The sequence below is a fragment of the Cebidichthys violaceus genome, unplaced genomic scaffold (genome assembly GCF_023349555.1).
Source record: "Cebidichthys violaceus isolate CVI_PGR_0920_01 unplaced genomic scaffold, fCebVio1.0.p SCAF_11, whole genome shotgun sequence".
Classification (NCBI taxonomy): domain Eukaryota; kingdom Metazoa; phylum Chordata; class Actinopteri; order Perciformes; family Stichaeidae; genus Cebidichthys; species Cebidichthys violaceus.
The window spans coordinates 335,883-349,189 of record NW_027176274.1 but is presented as its reverse complement, the minus strand read 5'-3'; the positions used below and the strand labels follow the sequence as shown (position 1 = coordinate 349,189).

Sequence of the window (13,307 nt, the reverse complement as noted above, 5' to 3'; positions counted from 1 at the left end):
ACAACCAGGAGACGTTTTTACTTTGATTCAGTATGCAGGTCAAGTCATAATCAGTCAAATAAATACTCAAATATAGGGGGAAATGTCCCTGTAGATACTGTCGGTAGTTATTGTGCCCTAAAAAGACAAAAACATCTTCTGAAAAAACACAAAATCTGAAGCATATGAATAAAGTCCTATGAAGTATAAATCAGAGCTGTTTAGAAACAGTCTGAACTTGTGAAGCTTGTTGGGGTCCGAACACAGACTGAGTGGGAAAAAGTAAAGATGGCCGCTGAGGTTTCATTTTATTTGAGCTGCAAACTGTGAACTGGTTCATTTCATAATGAAAAGGGTGATTTTTTTGAATAGATAGAACACGATTCCACGTCCTCCTAAATAATGAGCTGCTTAAAAGTCTTAAATGAGACAGAGAAGATGAAGTAACGTTGGTTCACCTTTGACCTTCAGGTTAGCGGAACACTTGGCGTTGGCGGCGGTGTATGCCACCTCGCCGGTCATGGAGACCTTACAGTTGTACAGGATCAGTGTGTGTTTTCCGCCCTCCTCGATGATGTCAACATCCTGTCAAAAAAACAAACAAACAGCTGTTAATAACTTCGGAGAAGCTCACGCGTCGACATAATGAACGTGTAGCCGTTAGAGCTGCTCACAGAAGAAGGACTGAGGACTTCTCCGTTCAGCTTCCACTGGCCGTGGACATCTTCCTCAGAGATCTCCACCTCGAAGCGAGCCGTCTCTCCGTCAAACAGCTCCACGCCATAAATTGGCCGAACAACCTTAATGTCCCGAGCTGGTGGAGAGAAAAACAATGAAGAAGAAGACTTTAGATATAAAGTTGTGAGCTTCACCTCCACGTTCAGACAGAATTCGAACAATAGTTTCACCGCGTCTACCTTCGATGTTGATGTTGGCCGACGTCCTGTCTGTTCCACAGTCACATACGTATTTCCCTTTGTTGCTCTCTTCCACTTTCTTCAGGACCAGAGACCTGCGAGTTCCCTCCGACTTCATGACCACCATTTTGGAGGCGACGATCTCCTTCTCGCTGTGATACCAAAGGACAGGCACATCTTTGCTGAGCTCGCAGTCCAGACTCACCTCGTCCTTCTCGGTGGCTGTGTAGTCCTGCAGCTTCACCACGAAGACGGCGTCGCCCTCTGGAACAAGAACCAGGACCCAGAGTCAGTTAGTCTGCCGGTTAACGCTCACTTCACAGTTGTGTCTTTGCACACCAAAAAGAGGTTAATAAGAAGAGTTATATGAAGAGTTATATGCAGCAGATATTTGGAGAAAATAGAAACTTGGCTTTATTCTTTTTGTGAATCTACAGGACTGATGTTATGTTTCAAAAACTAAAAGAAGAAACTATGGACAAAACTATGGACATAAAAGCCAAGTTGTCAAACACCAGAATGATCCTTTAAGCCAGTTAAATAACAGTCAAACTGCTTCCTTCTTTTATTAAAGTAGTTCATTCATTCCAGATATTAACTGTCTTTCTACAAGCTTGTAAGGGAATCAATAAAGGCATTGATACAACATGTGTGTTGCTGTAGTAGAAGAAGAGAGGAGGAGGAGCGTTGTTACCTATGACAGTCAGCTTTGCCGTGGAGTAAATCCCTTTGGCCTCTGCCTTTACCTGGCAGGTATCATCTAGAGTCAACATCCTCATTTCTAGAGTGTGTTTCTTTCCTTCCACGTGTGTGAGCACCGTTCGGCTCACGTGGAGTTTCACCTCGTTTCGGTACCAAACCAGCGGCACGTTGTCGTGCGTCAGCTCAAGTTCAAACCGAACCGATTTACCTTCTTTCACCGTTTGGTCCCGAAGCTGCTGCACAAATTTGAGCCTTATGCCTGAAATAAATGAGGTCGGTGCACACAAACGGGGGTTCGTTGCCATCAGAAACTTTAAAACCACAAAACATGAAAAGACAGCGAACATGAAGCGTTTCTGTCGACCTCTTACCTTCCACCGCCAGCTGAGCGGACGATTTGTGGCCCAAAGCCTCGATGGTGTACTGAGCCTCGTCGTCAAACTCACAGCTGTTTACGATCAGCATGTGTTTCATTCCATCATCGATTATTTCATATTTAGGGCTCGGGGTGACGATCTCCGCCCCCCTGAACCACATGACCTTTGACACCTCCTTGGTGACGGTGCATTCAAACTTAGCCTGTTTCTTTTCAGGCACAGAAACGTCTTTCAGCGGGTCAACAAAGCCCATTTCGATCTCTGCGAGGTGCGAATAATTCGGCAGTTATTCACAAAAGCAGAAACACAGCCGTCCCTTTTCTTACCGTACTCTCTCTGAAAGTCCATAGTTTTTCTGAGGCCGACAGACGTAGCAGACAAAAGTACAAACAAAACGTAATTCGTGACAGACTCTTACCTTTGACAGTGAGCATGGCGCTAGTGACGGCGTTCAGGGCCTGATAGGAGACTTCACCGGCCTGATCCAGCTGGACGTGTTTCAACGTCAGGAAACGTTTCCTGCCTTCAACTTTAATGTCGCAGCTCTGAGGAACAAAGAACAAACAAATACTTGAGTCTCAGGACAAAAAACAAAGGATGTCCTTTGAGGTACGTGACCGTTTCTGTCAGACCAGGTCCTTGTGAGATCTTACCGGAGACCTCATTAACACCTGTCCCCTCAATTTCCATTCGCCGACTACATCGTCCTCAGATATTTCAGTGTCAAAGTTGGCCTCCTCCTTCTCGACCACCTCCACGTTGGAGAGAGGCTTCAGGATCTCAGCTTCACGCTCTGAAACACCACAAAGAGTCCGTCAACAGGAAACACTCAACAGATGAAGAGAGACCCTTTTTAGGCAACATGGTTTCTCTAATGAGGATCTCAACCAACCTCCAAGTGTGAGTTTGGCTGTGTATCTGCGATCCTCCACCTCGATGGTGTACTCGGAGACGTCGTCGGGCTGACAGTTGTTGATGGTGAGCGTCATGTTCTGTCCGTCTTTGTGGATGTCCACCTTGTCAGAAGGAGTGAGCTCGTTGTCTCCTTTGAACCACTTCCAGTTGGGAGTGTCCTTGAACAGCTCACATTTGAACGTGGCCTTGGCCTTTGGTTTCACATGCTGGTCCCTCAGAGGCTTCACCAGCCAGTCTTTGATGATTTCTAAAGGACGGAGAGTTCAGTAAGGTTTTACAGGTTGCCTGGTTACAGAGGCTGAAATGAGTGGTGGTAATGACGGTGGTCATATTTTAAAACCACGTCTGAATTAGACAGAAAAACATGTCAAAAGTTAAATCAACGTTTTAAATCTGGAATCTTTTTAACTCTCTGCAACTGTTTGCTACTCTCAAATTCTTTATTTCGTTAACCGGTGAATCGAGCACCACATTAATAAAAAGGCTTTTAGCTTTATCTTTAACAAAACGTAATATCAAAAATACAAATAAACATGATCTGAGAGTTTAGGTACAGACACAGGCTGATGAAGACCAAACATTACTTGTGCAAAGTTAGTGTTTTCTGAAGTATTTCCTAAATATTTCCTTGTCCCTTGACAGCCAAGTACTCCTTCCAGAAAGGAAGACGGGCTTATCTCCATCGATACGACATCAACCATGACAGAAATAACCACTATTACTTCCTTGAACCTGTTCCAGATACGCTGGAATATGAGACTGAACACTTGTTAACGTTAGCTAGCTAACATGTTAGCTGTTAGCAGTTCTACTCTGGTCATAAACTAGCTTGTTTTTCCTGACGCTATCGTTGTAAAAAATGTAACCGGATAACATTAACTTCTGAAGTCTTTGTCTTCACTTGGTTGTGATTAGGAGAGTGATTAGGACTTATTGTGTTGCCATAAATGGTAAAACAAAGGACCCAGTGGAAATTGAGATAATTCTGGCTAGTGCAGCTTCTAGTTTATGATTCATAACCTTCATTCAGGCATCGTGTTGACTAAACTGAGTGGACAGACATCTGGTGTTCAGTTTAAGACAAATCCATCCTCAAGGCTCATCTCTACTTCCTCTTGCGAACTGCTTACCAATCACTTTGACATTGGTTATGGTCTTGATGTCTTCCTGTCCGTCCACCTCACATGTGTAGGCGCCGGCGTCTTCCTCCGTGGCGTTCTGGATGGTCACGGCGTGCTGCATGCCGATGATATTAATGGCTATTTTTCCGGCCTGTTTCTTCAGAAGGGCGCCGTTAAGTTTCCAGGTCACATCTCTCTCTTTGTTCAGCTCACAGGTCAGATACATGGGCTGACTCTTAATACAGGAAGTCTCTGGTTCCAGCTCTTTCAACCATTTCACAGGCAGCTCTGTACAAAGATGAACGTCATTTAAAGAACAGTGTTGGCTCCACAATAAAAGATGGGTATCATTCAGTGTCCTCCATACCTGACTTTGAGAACGTTTTGATGCCAACAAAAAAATGAATTTAAACATGAAATATGTTTCTTTCTTAATGTCGTGACAATGTTTGTGTTGGATAGTTTACCTTCAACAATGAGCTTGGCTGTGCATGATATTTCCTTGCCGGCGTTCTTGGCCACACAGGTATATTCACCGGTGTCGGAGAGCTGCACATCAATAATGTTCATCTTGCGATCTTTTCCGTCAGAGTAGAACTTGTGTTTGGGGTCCTCACGGAGGTTACTGCCGTCTTTCATCCACGATGCGATGGCGGTGGAGGGCGAGACCTCACACTCAAACATGGCAGACGAGCCGATGGACTCAGCTTCCTTCAGCACGATGTCCTGAATCTTCTTGATGAACTTCAGGGGGACGGCTTTGAGTTTGAAACCTGCGAAGGGTTCCTCTGGTGGCGACGGGCCCTTTCCACCGGGCCTTAGGCCGCGGCCCCTTCCACCGTCACCGGGAGATGGGGTCTGTCTCGCTGCAACGCCACATAGAAAAACTCATCAAGTTAATTTCAGATATGATGGAGAGGGAAGAAGAATCAGACATTGGACAAAGGGATGCCTTTAAGACCTACCGTGAATTCAGTCATTCAGTCGAAGTACATTAAAGAAACATCTGTTTTAAGCCAACAGCGTTAGAATAAACGATTCTGTCAAGACTATGAGTCATGCAGAGTCACTCTTTATGAGCGTCCAACAGAATTCTTTGACGTCACAGACAACAAACCACACATACAACACAACAGAGAGAAAGATTTCGAACACGGATAGATTACACTTCAGCTGGGAGACTGAAGAAGAACTAAAGATCTGTTTCATTTGAGTCTTTGTTGAGTCAACACCTATCAGAGGTCCTAGAATAAGGTGTCAACATCAACGCCAAATTTTCTACCTACTATGAATACTGGTGTGCTGATGTCAAACAAAAGCAGCGCTCCTATTGGCCGGAATGTAAAACTCCCTGTTGAAAAGATCTGGGTATCAACATTTGAGTTTTGGTATTGACACACATACAATACGTTTACTTAGTTCTCCACAAGAACTTTGCCTGAATAGCAACAAGATCAGAAGTCTGCTCGAGGTTTGATACCCAGCCCTTTAGTTTCTTCTAAACTTTCGAGCCAAGATTAAAAGCTTAACACAAAACATCGGGTTATGTTTAAACAGGACAAGACAAGAACACTCACGAAGGGAGTGAGTGAAGAAGCTTCAGACGTTACGTCGCACAAAGAGCAAACCGTTAGTAAACATGAGCTCTAACTGAATTCATACCCCCAAGTCCACGGCCTCGGCCTTTTGGTGGCTCCTCGGTCGGTTTTCCATCTGAACAAGAAACAATAAGATGAGTTTTAAGTGTCTCTATTTGAGATTGTTGTTTGACAGAAACCAAGATGAAGATTTAAAGGATGCTAACATGATAAATCAAACACAGGGTCACATGAGAACATTGAGGGGACATCACACAGATGAAGAGGATGAAGATGGAGAGAAATATCTGATAAACAGATGAAATATGAGACAAAATGGAAGACAAAACAGAGGATTAAAAGTAGTGTAGTGTAGTGAATTAGATGAACATGGGTGAAGACAAACACTCAACACTTGATGTGGACACATTTGAGGACAGACACATGATGGACAACATGAGATCATCTCAGTGGACGGACAGATGGACAAATGAGCTCTAAATGAACTGAATAAAAAAAGGATGTGATGAAGATTAGATGAGTCTCTTGAGATGGATGGATGATGGGGGGGATCCAGAGTCATCAGATGAGGAGTTTTACCGGCCTTCGTCTCACCTCGTTTGCCGCCGGGCATTCCTGGAGTCTCCAACGCCCCATCGACCCCTTCAACTTCCCAGTCATCAGAGGGAACCAGCTCCCAGCCCCAGGCCTCCTCCTCTTCTTCCTCTTCTTCAGCCTCGTCTTCAAACACCTCCTCTTCCGGCTGGGTGGGCACCTTCTTCATCTGCACGGCTCCAGGAGAGACCTCCCTTTCCAGGGGGATCCGAACCCTCCCAGGCTGCTCTGGTTGAGGAGCCTCCTCTGGTGATGGCTTCTTCGGGATCTTTTTGAGGGTCACAGAGTCTTTTGGTGAAACTGTTTTGGGAATCTGTTTGACTTTTTCAACACTTGGCTTCTTCTCGGTGGGGGCGTGCTCAAATTCTTTAGGTTTATCAACTTTTGGCGACGGAGTCTTCTTTAGCTCGACCCTCTTCAGCTGCTCGATAGGTTTGAAGGGCTTTTCTTCTTCTACCTTGTCTTTAGCCACTCTGGGAGAAGGAGTCTTTTTGAGTTCGACACCTTTCTTCAGGATATCGGTTTGTTTTGGTGGGATCTCTTTCACTGCTAGTTTCTTTCCTGGTGGACTGGGCTTCTTGGGTGGAACAGCTGGCTTGTCTTTCTCCTGAGGTTCCTCATACTCTTTTTTAAACGTTGGACTGGGTAGCTTTGTTTTATCTTCTTCTGGCTTTTCTTCAGGCTTGGAGACTTTGGTGAAAGGCTTTAACATGACCTGCTCTTTTTCTTTCTCTGGTGTGGAAATAACTTTAGGTTTGCTACGAAGCTTGTCAGCAGCTGAAGGTTCCTCATCTTTGGGTACCCGATCAGGCTTTTCCCTCTGCTGGATCTCCTTCTGGTCTTTGCCGGCGTCAGGAGTTACCTCTAAAATTGTCATCGGAGCATCTACATCTTTTCTGTGTTTTATAGCGGAGGTTGTTTGGTCTCTCTGTGGTGTCTCAGCTCTCTTGAATGGAGTGCGTTCAGTATCCGTTGTCGCCTCACCTTCTTTCTCAGCTTTCTCAGGTTCAGCTCTCTCAGGTTTCTCTGGTTTTTCAAATGGTTTCAGTGTCACAACTTCTTGCTCCTCGTCTTTCTTTGGCAACGTCTTTATTTTCTTTTTTGTTAAATCTGGTTCAGGTTCTTCACTTTTGGCCGTTTTAGGGGTTGTTATCCATCTTGATTTCTCATCTTCTGTCTCCAGATTTTCAGGTTCCTCCATATGACCCAGATCAGAAGCCTCTTCAGCTGCAGTGAAGACTCGTTCAATTCTTCCAAGCGTTAAAACCTCTCGATCCGTTCTATCGTGAAGCTTCTGAACGGACATTTCTGTGTCATAATGCCTCGTCACTTCAACTTTATGAGTTATGACTTCCTTCTCTGGCTCTTTGGGCTTCGTTGGAACCTTTTTTAGTTTGATCTTCTGTGGTTCTTCTTCTGGTTTCCCTGACTTTTGAAATGGTTTTAGTTTGGTTGAGTCTTTCTGCTCATCTGCCTTTGGCAGTTTCGTTATTTTCTTCTTTTCTAACTTTGAAACCTCAGGTTCTTCCTCTTTCTGTGGTTTTGGGGTTCTTGTCCATCCTTTTTTCTCTATTTTCTGTACAACTTCAACCTTTTCAGCTTCCTCAAAATAGCCTAACTGAGCCGTCTGCTCCTCTGCAGTGAAGACTCGCTCAGTTCTCCCCAGAGTTATTATCTCTCGATCTTCTCTGTCATGAAGTTCATGAACCACTAGTTCTTCATCTTGAAGTCTTGTCACTTCTGCTTTTTGAGTTTTGACTTGTTTCTCAGGCTCTGGAGCTGTCACTGGAACCTTTTTCAGCTTAATGATCTCTGGTTCTGGTTCCTCATCTTCAGGTACCCGATCAGGCTTTTCTCTTTGCTGGATCTCCTTCCGGTCTTTGCCAGCGTCAGGAGTTACCTCTAAAATTGTCATCGGAGCATCTACATCTTTTCTGTGTTTTATAGCGGAGGTTGTTTGGTCTCTCTGTGGTGTCTCAGCTCTCTTGAATGGAGTGCGTTCAGTATCCGTCGTCGCCTCACCTTCTTTCTCAGCTTTCTCAGGTTCAGCTCTCTCAGGTTTCTCTGGTTTTTCAAATGGTTTCAGTATCACAACTTCTTGCTCCTCGTCTTTCTTTGGCAACATATTTATTTTCTTTTTTGTTAAATCTGGTTCAGGCTCTTCACTTTTGGGCGTTTTAGGGGTTCTTATCCATCTTGATTTCTCATCTTCTGTCTCCAGATTTTCAGGTTCCTCCATATGACCCAGATCAGAAGCCTCTTCAGCTGCAGTGAAGACTCGTTCAGTTCTTCCAAGCGTTAAAACCTCTCGATCCGTTCTATCGCGAAGCTTCTGAACGGACATTTCTGTGTCATAATGCCTCGTCACTTCAACTTTATGAGTTATGACTTCCTTCTCTGGCTCTTTGGGCTTCGTTGGAACCTTTTTTAGTTTGATCTTCTGTGGTTCTTCTTCTGGTTTCCCTGACTTTTGAAATGGTTTTAGTTTGGTTGAGTCTTTCTGCTCATCTGCCTTTGGCAGTTTCGTTATTTTCTTCTTTTCTAACTTTGAAACCTCAGGTTCTTCCTCTTTCTGTGGTTTTGGGGTTCTTGTCCATCCTTTTTTCTCTATTTTCTGTACAACTTCAACCTTTTCAGCTTCCTCAAAATAGCCTAACTGAGCCGTCTGCTCCTCTGCAGTGAAGACTCGCTCAGTTCTCCCCAGAGTTATTATCTCTCGATCTTCTCTGTCATGAAGTTCATGAACCACTAGTTCTTCATCTTGAAGTCTTGTCACTTCTGCTTTTTGAGTTTTGACTTGTTTCTCAGGCTCTGGAGCTGTCACTGGAACCTTTTTCAGCTTAATGATCTCTGGTTCTGGTTCCTCATCTTTGGGGAATCCTGTGAACTGACTCTTCTTCTTTGGCAATTTGTGGGTTTTTGCCTCTTGAACGGGGATCTTACCCATTTGTGTAAGAGGTGGTGCTGTGTTTGAGGCAGTAGATACACTTTTATAACATTCACATAGAGATATACGGAAAAGACAACATCTGACACTTTTACAACACAGAATTCACACACATTAAACATGTATATAAAAAAAGAGATATCTTTGTTTATGAGAGAATATCTAACATAGCAATGTGGATCAATTGCTGCCCTTTAAAAATAAAGAAGCTAATATTTGTATACCTTTAGTTGGTCCAGGTGCTGAAACTGGTTCCATGTCTGCAAGAATTTAAATAAGATCAAGATGAGTTTACACAATGCAAACCAAAGAAGAGGTTGATTTATTTTTGACACAAACACTTGAGTTAAGAAAGTTTGACATGCGTTGGTTTCTTGTTTCCAAAATTATTTCCACTTAAAGAGAGCTATGGATGCAATGATGTCATCAGGTGTTCAACAGGAAGTTCCATCGTAGCATGAAAGTAACTCCAGATGCACCAAGAGATGTTTTAAAAAGCATTTTAATGGTTATTTGGCCTCAATCAACAGATACTGTTAATATGAAATACTTGGATTGGATTAGAGAATGTAAATCAGAGTTCAGTTTATACAAACAGACCAACAGACTCAGACATAACTGGACATTGATTGCATTTCTTAGATCAAAGCTCAGATTGCTTTGTATGAAGAAGCGGTTATAAGAAATCCTTCAAAGCGGGAGACAAACAGAAGAGAGCAACATAAATAAAAGCTACAGGAGACATGTTACCTTCAGTCGGAGACATTTTCTCTGAAACAGGAGAGGGTTCAGCCTTTTGGTCTATTGGAGACGGTTTCTTCACCACCGGCGCAACTTGAGCTACAAGAACGCCAACTTGATTAAATGACTGGCAAAGATCTGACAAACAAGCAACTGACAGATACTTAAAGAAAACAGACAATTTCAAGAGTTCAGACCAACAGATTTCTTTGAGGCCAGACAAACAGGAAGTTAAACAACAGATATGACAAACAGAATAAAGTACCTGCAAGAGGTACAACTTCTTCTGCTGGAGGTGTTGGTGTTGGTTTTGGTGTTAGTTTCTTTTCTTCTGGAGGAGACACTTAGTACAAGATACCAAAGGTCACGACCAAGAGAAGACATTCAAATAGATTAAAGATGTTAAGAGTGATGACAGGAACAGAATCAGACAACATGGAGGGTTTCTATCTTCAAACACACAACACAAACAGGACAGTGTGTAAGTTACACAGAACAAAGTGAAAGAAGTACCTGCAGGAGCAGCAGGAGGTGAAGGTTTTGGTGCTGGTGCAGCTGGTTTCTTCTCCTCTGGACGAGACACTTTAAAATACAAGATGCCAAGATCACGACCAAGACAACAACATGGTCAATGAAGAGAGACAGACTGAGGACACAGTGGACAGCAAGTGAAAGAGCAACTGACAAAAGATAAAATCATTAGCCAGCAGAGAAAACAAACAGACATTTACTTTACAACAACACACAGTGAAAACCAAGAGAAGAAACTACCTGCAGGAGGAGCTACTTTCTCTGCAGGAGCAGGAGAGGGAGGTGAAGGCTTTGGTTTTGCTGCAGAGGGTTTCTTCTCCTCAGGGGGAGAAACTTTGGGAACACAAGATGCCAAAGTCACGACCAAGAAAACAAGATATAACGAGTGACACGGAAAGTTACAAATATGACAACCCGAAGACAAGTGAGACAATAAGAACACAAACAATGGACAAACAGAAAAACAACATGGCTGACTCTTGATGAACCAATGAAGAAGAGGAAAGAACAAAGTGAACTGAATACCTGCAGGAGGAGCTGCTCTGGCTGCAGCAGCAGGAGGTGAAAGCTTTGGTGCTGGTGCAGCTGGTTTCTTCTCCTCTCGAGGAGACTCTTTAAAAAACAAGATCCAAGATCACGACCAAGACAACTACATGGTCAATCAAGACTTAGTAGGGACAGAAGATGATTTAGACATGAATGAACAGCACAAACAAGAACAAGAAGATGTGAAAGAACTTCAGCTGATGAAGGAAAAGCAAAAACTCAAGAATGAAAGATGTTAATAGAACAAAAGAGTTTATACCTGGTGGAGTGTTAATGTTTCAAAGACAATAGATGAAGACAGATTATTGTGAAGATTAGTGTTAAAAGATTTGTTTTTGTCATTGAAGATGGAAGATGTTAAGGTGATATTAAATAGAGAGGTCTTTAAAAGAGGGGTTGATCTCATGACGATCAGGAGCCTAATCGGCTCTATTAAGAAAGAATACCTTTCTGAAGAGTTTGTAGTTGACTCTCCTGTGTTTCCTTCTTTGCTTTCTTGTCATCTTCTCTTATTGGTGGAGGTTTAACTGCAGAGGTTCTTCCTTCTTCAGGTGAATCCACCTCAGGGGTGATCACCTTTTGTGCCGTAGAAGCCGGCTTCTTAGAAGGAAGAGTTTCTTCTTCAGGGGTTGGAGCTTTCTTCTGTGGTGGAACTTGAGATCTTTTAGTTGGAGCAATTTTGGCTTTAGTGATGGGTTTCTTGGGTGGAGTCACTTCTTTAGGGGGGAAGTCTTCTTCAGAAGCAACAACAGCTTTGTGAAGGGCAGGAGAGGCTTTCTTAGGAGGCAGAACCGGTTCTTTTGGCAGTAAAATGTCTTCCTCAGAACAGACTATTTTCTCAGCTGAAGGAATTTGTGGTGGTATCGATCTTGTTGCTGGGACAAGTTCTTCGGAGGAGGAAGAGGAGGACACTTCTTCCAACACAGGAGTTGATTTGTCCAGAGGTACGATGTCTTCAACATACATTTTTCCTGCTGCTTTGGAAGATTTCATGATTGTAGACACCATCGTTTTAGGGATTATTACTTCTTTTTTGGGAGGAATTTCTTTTATAGGATAAGAAAGAGTGTTTTTGGGAGGAGTTTGTGGTAAATCTTCTGATGTACGAGGTATCAATCTTACAGATCGAACTTCTTCCTCTTCAACAGAGTCAGCTTGCTCAAAAAGAGAGACATCTTCATGCACTCTAGACTTCTCTTGTGCAGTGATTTCTTTAGATGTAGAAGAGATTTTATGTTGAACAAGATCCTCTATTAGAGAGACTGTTTCTTCTTCATCATGAAGTACCATAACAAATGATTCAGTAATGTCTCTCTGCTCGGCATAAATTGAAGGAATGTCGGCTTCCACATGTTTCTTTTCTTGAGAGGTTTTCTTGATGGCCAGTAACTCTTTTTGGGATGTGAACCCAGAGTCTGGAGGAGGAACTACTTTCTTCGTAGGACGAGTCATTTCTGGTGGAGGTGTGACGTCTCTGTTTGATGGAAGAAGGTCAGCTTCCTTCAGAGGTGGAACTGGAATAACTTTAAGAAGATTGAAGATTTGCACCATGGAGCGGTGGCCAAGAGGAAACACAAGACAAAAACCATCAAGACACAGTGTGAGCCTCATTTCATAACTAATTTGTATGTATTTTGAATCACTACCTTTCGGCTGTGGAGCTTCTTTAGACTGGACTAATACTTTTCCAGAAGGAATAATCTCATCTGGTTTCAGAAACAAATAAATAGTGTCAGTCAGTGTTTGACATTTGTGTTTTCTAAAAGCACCTGAGAAAGACGAAGCATACCTTTGATGGGTGTTTCTGCCTTCAGCTGTGTTTTAGCTAGTGGTGTTGTTTGTGGTATCTCCCTCTGTTCTACTGTTTGGTGATTGTTGTGATGTAGTGAACAGACAACACACACAACAGCTCAGACATCAGGATAGCTCAGAATTAAATATTCAGATTGTGAGTTAAAAGATCAAGAAGTGGAAGGATTAGTTTAAAAAGATGTTCAGACGTATCTACCTGGTTGTGGAGGCTTTTCTGTTTCTGGTACCCTCTTTGGTGTTTCTAAAACCTTCTTTGGCTCTTCTGAAACCTTCTTTGGCGTTTCTGAAACCTTTGGGGGTTCTGAAACCTTCTTTGGTTCTTCTGAAACCTTCTTTGGCTCTTCTGGAACCTTCTTTGGCGTTTCTGAGACCTTCTTTGGCGTTTCTGAAACCTTCTTTGGCGTTTCTGAAACCTTTGGGGGTTCTGAAACCTTCTTTGGTTCTTCTGAAACCTTCTTTGGCTCTTCTGGAACCCTCTTTGGTGCTTCAGGAACCCTGTGTGTTTCTTCTAGTACTTTCTTCTTGGG

The 13,307-nt window shown here is 43.1% G+C and overlaps 2 protein-coding genes across 2 annotated transcripts in view; both read right to left on the bottom strand.

Annotated features, from left to right (window-relative positions):
• The window catches only part of LOC137891531 (titin-like), a 172,154-nt gene that overhangs the window by 94,266 nt on the left and 64,581 nt on the right, over positions 1-13,307 (bottom strand). Inside the window, exons 73-89 of the mRNA XM_068736195.1 lie at positions 10,948-11,034; positions 10,663-10,755; positions 10,405-10,473; positions 10,157-10,234; positions 9,901-9,990; positions 9,375-9,410; positions 5,674-5,724; positions 4,479-4,877; positions 4,021-4,299; positions 2,868-3,137; positions 2,629-2,768; positions 2,394-2,520; positions 1,970-2,236; positions 1,591-1,857; positions 897-1,160; positions 654-793; positions 438-564 (exon numbers count right to left, since the gene is read on the bottom strand). Of these exons, the coding sequence (XP_068592296.1) occupies positions 438-564; positions 654-793; positions 897-1,160; positions 1,591-1,857; positions 1,970-2,236; positions 2,394-2,520; positions 2,629-2,768; positions 2,868-3,137; positions 4,021-4,299; positions 4,479-4,877; positions 5,674-5,724; positions 9,375-9,410; positions 9,901-9,990; positions 10,157-10,234; positions 10,405-10,473; positions 10,663-10,755; positions 10,948-11,034 (2,784 nt within the window). The remainder of the gene's footprint in view (positions 1-437; positions 565-653; positions 794-896; positions 1,161-1,590; positions 1,858-1,969; positions 2,237-2,393; positions 2,521-2,628; positions 2,769-2,867; positions 3,138-4,020; positions 4,300-4,478; positions 4,878-5,673; positions 5,725-9,374; positions 9,411-9,900; positions 9,991-10,156; positions 10,235-10,404; positions 10,474-10,662; positions 10,756-10,947; positions 11,035-13,307) is intronic.
• On the bottom strand, positions 5,818-9,820 carry LOC137891654 (neurofilament heavy polypeptide-like). Its single transcript, XM_068736385.1, has one exon. It carries the CDS (start codon positions 9,148-9,150, stop codon positions 5,860-5,862), a length of 3,291 nt encoding a protein of 1,096 aa, XP_068592486.1. The 5' UTR covers positions 9,151-9,820; the 3' UTR covers positions 5,818-5,859.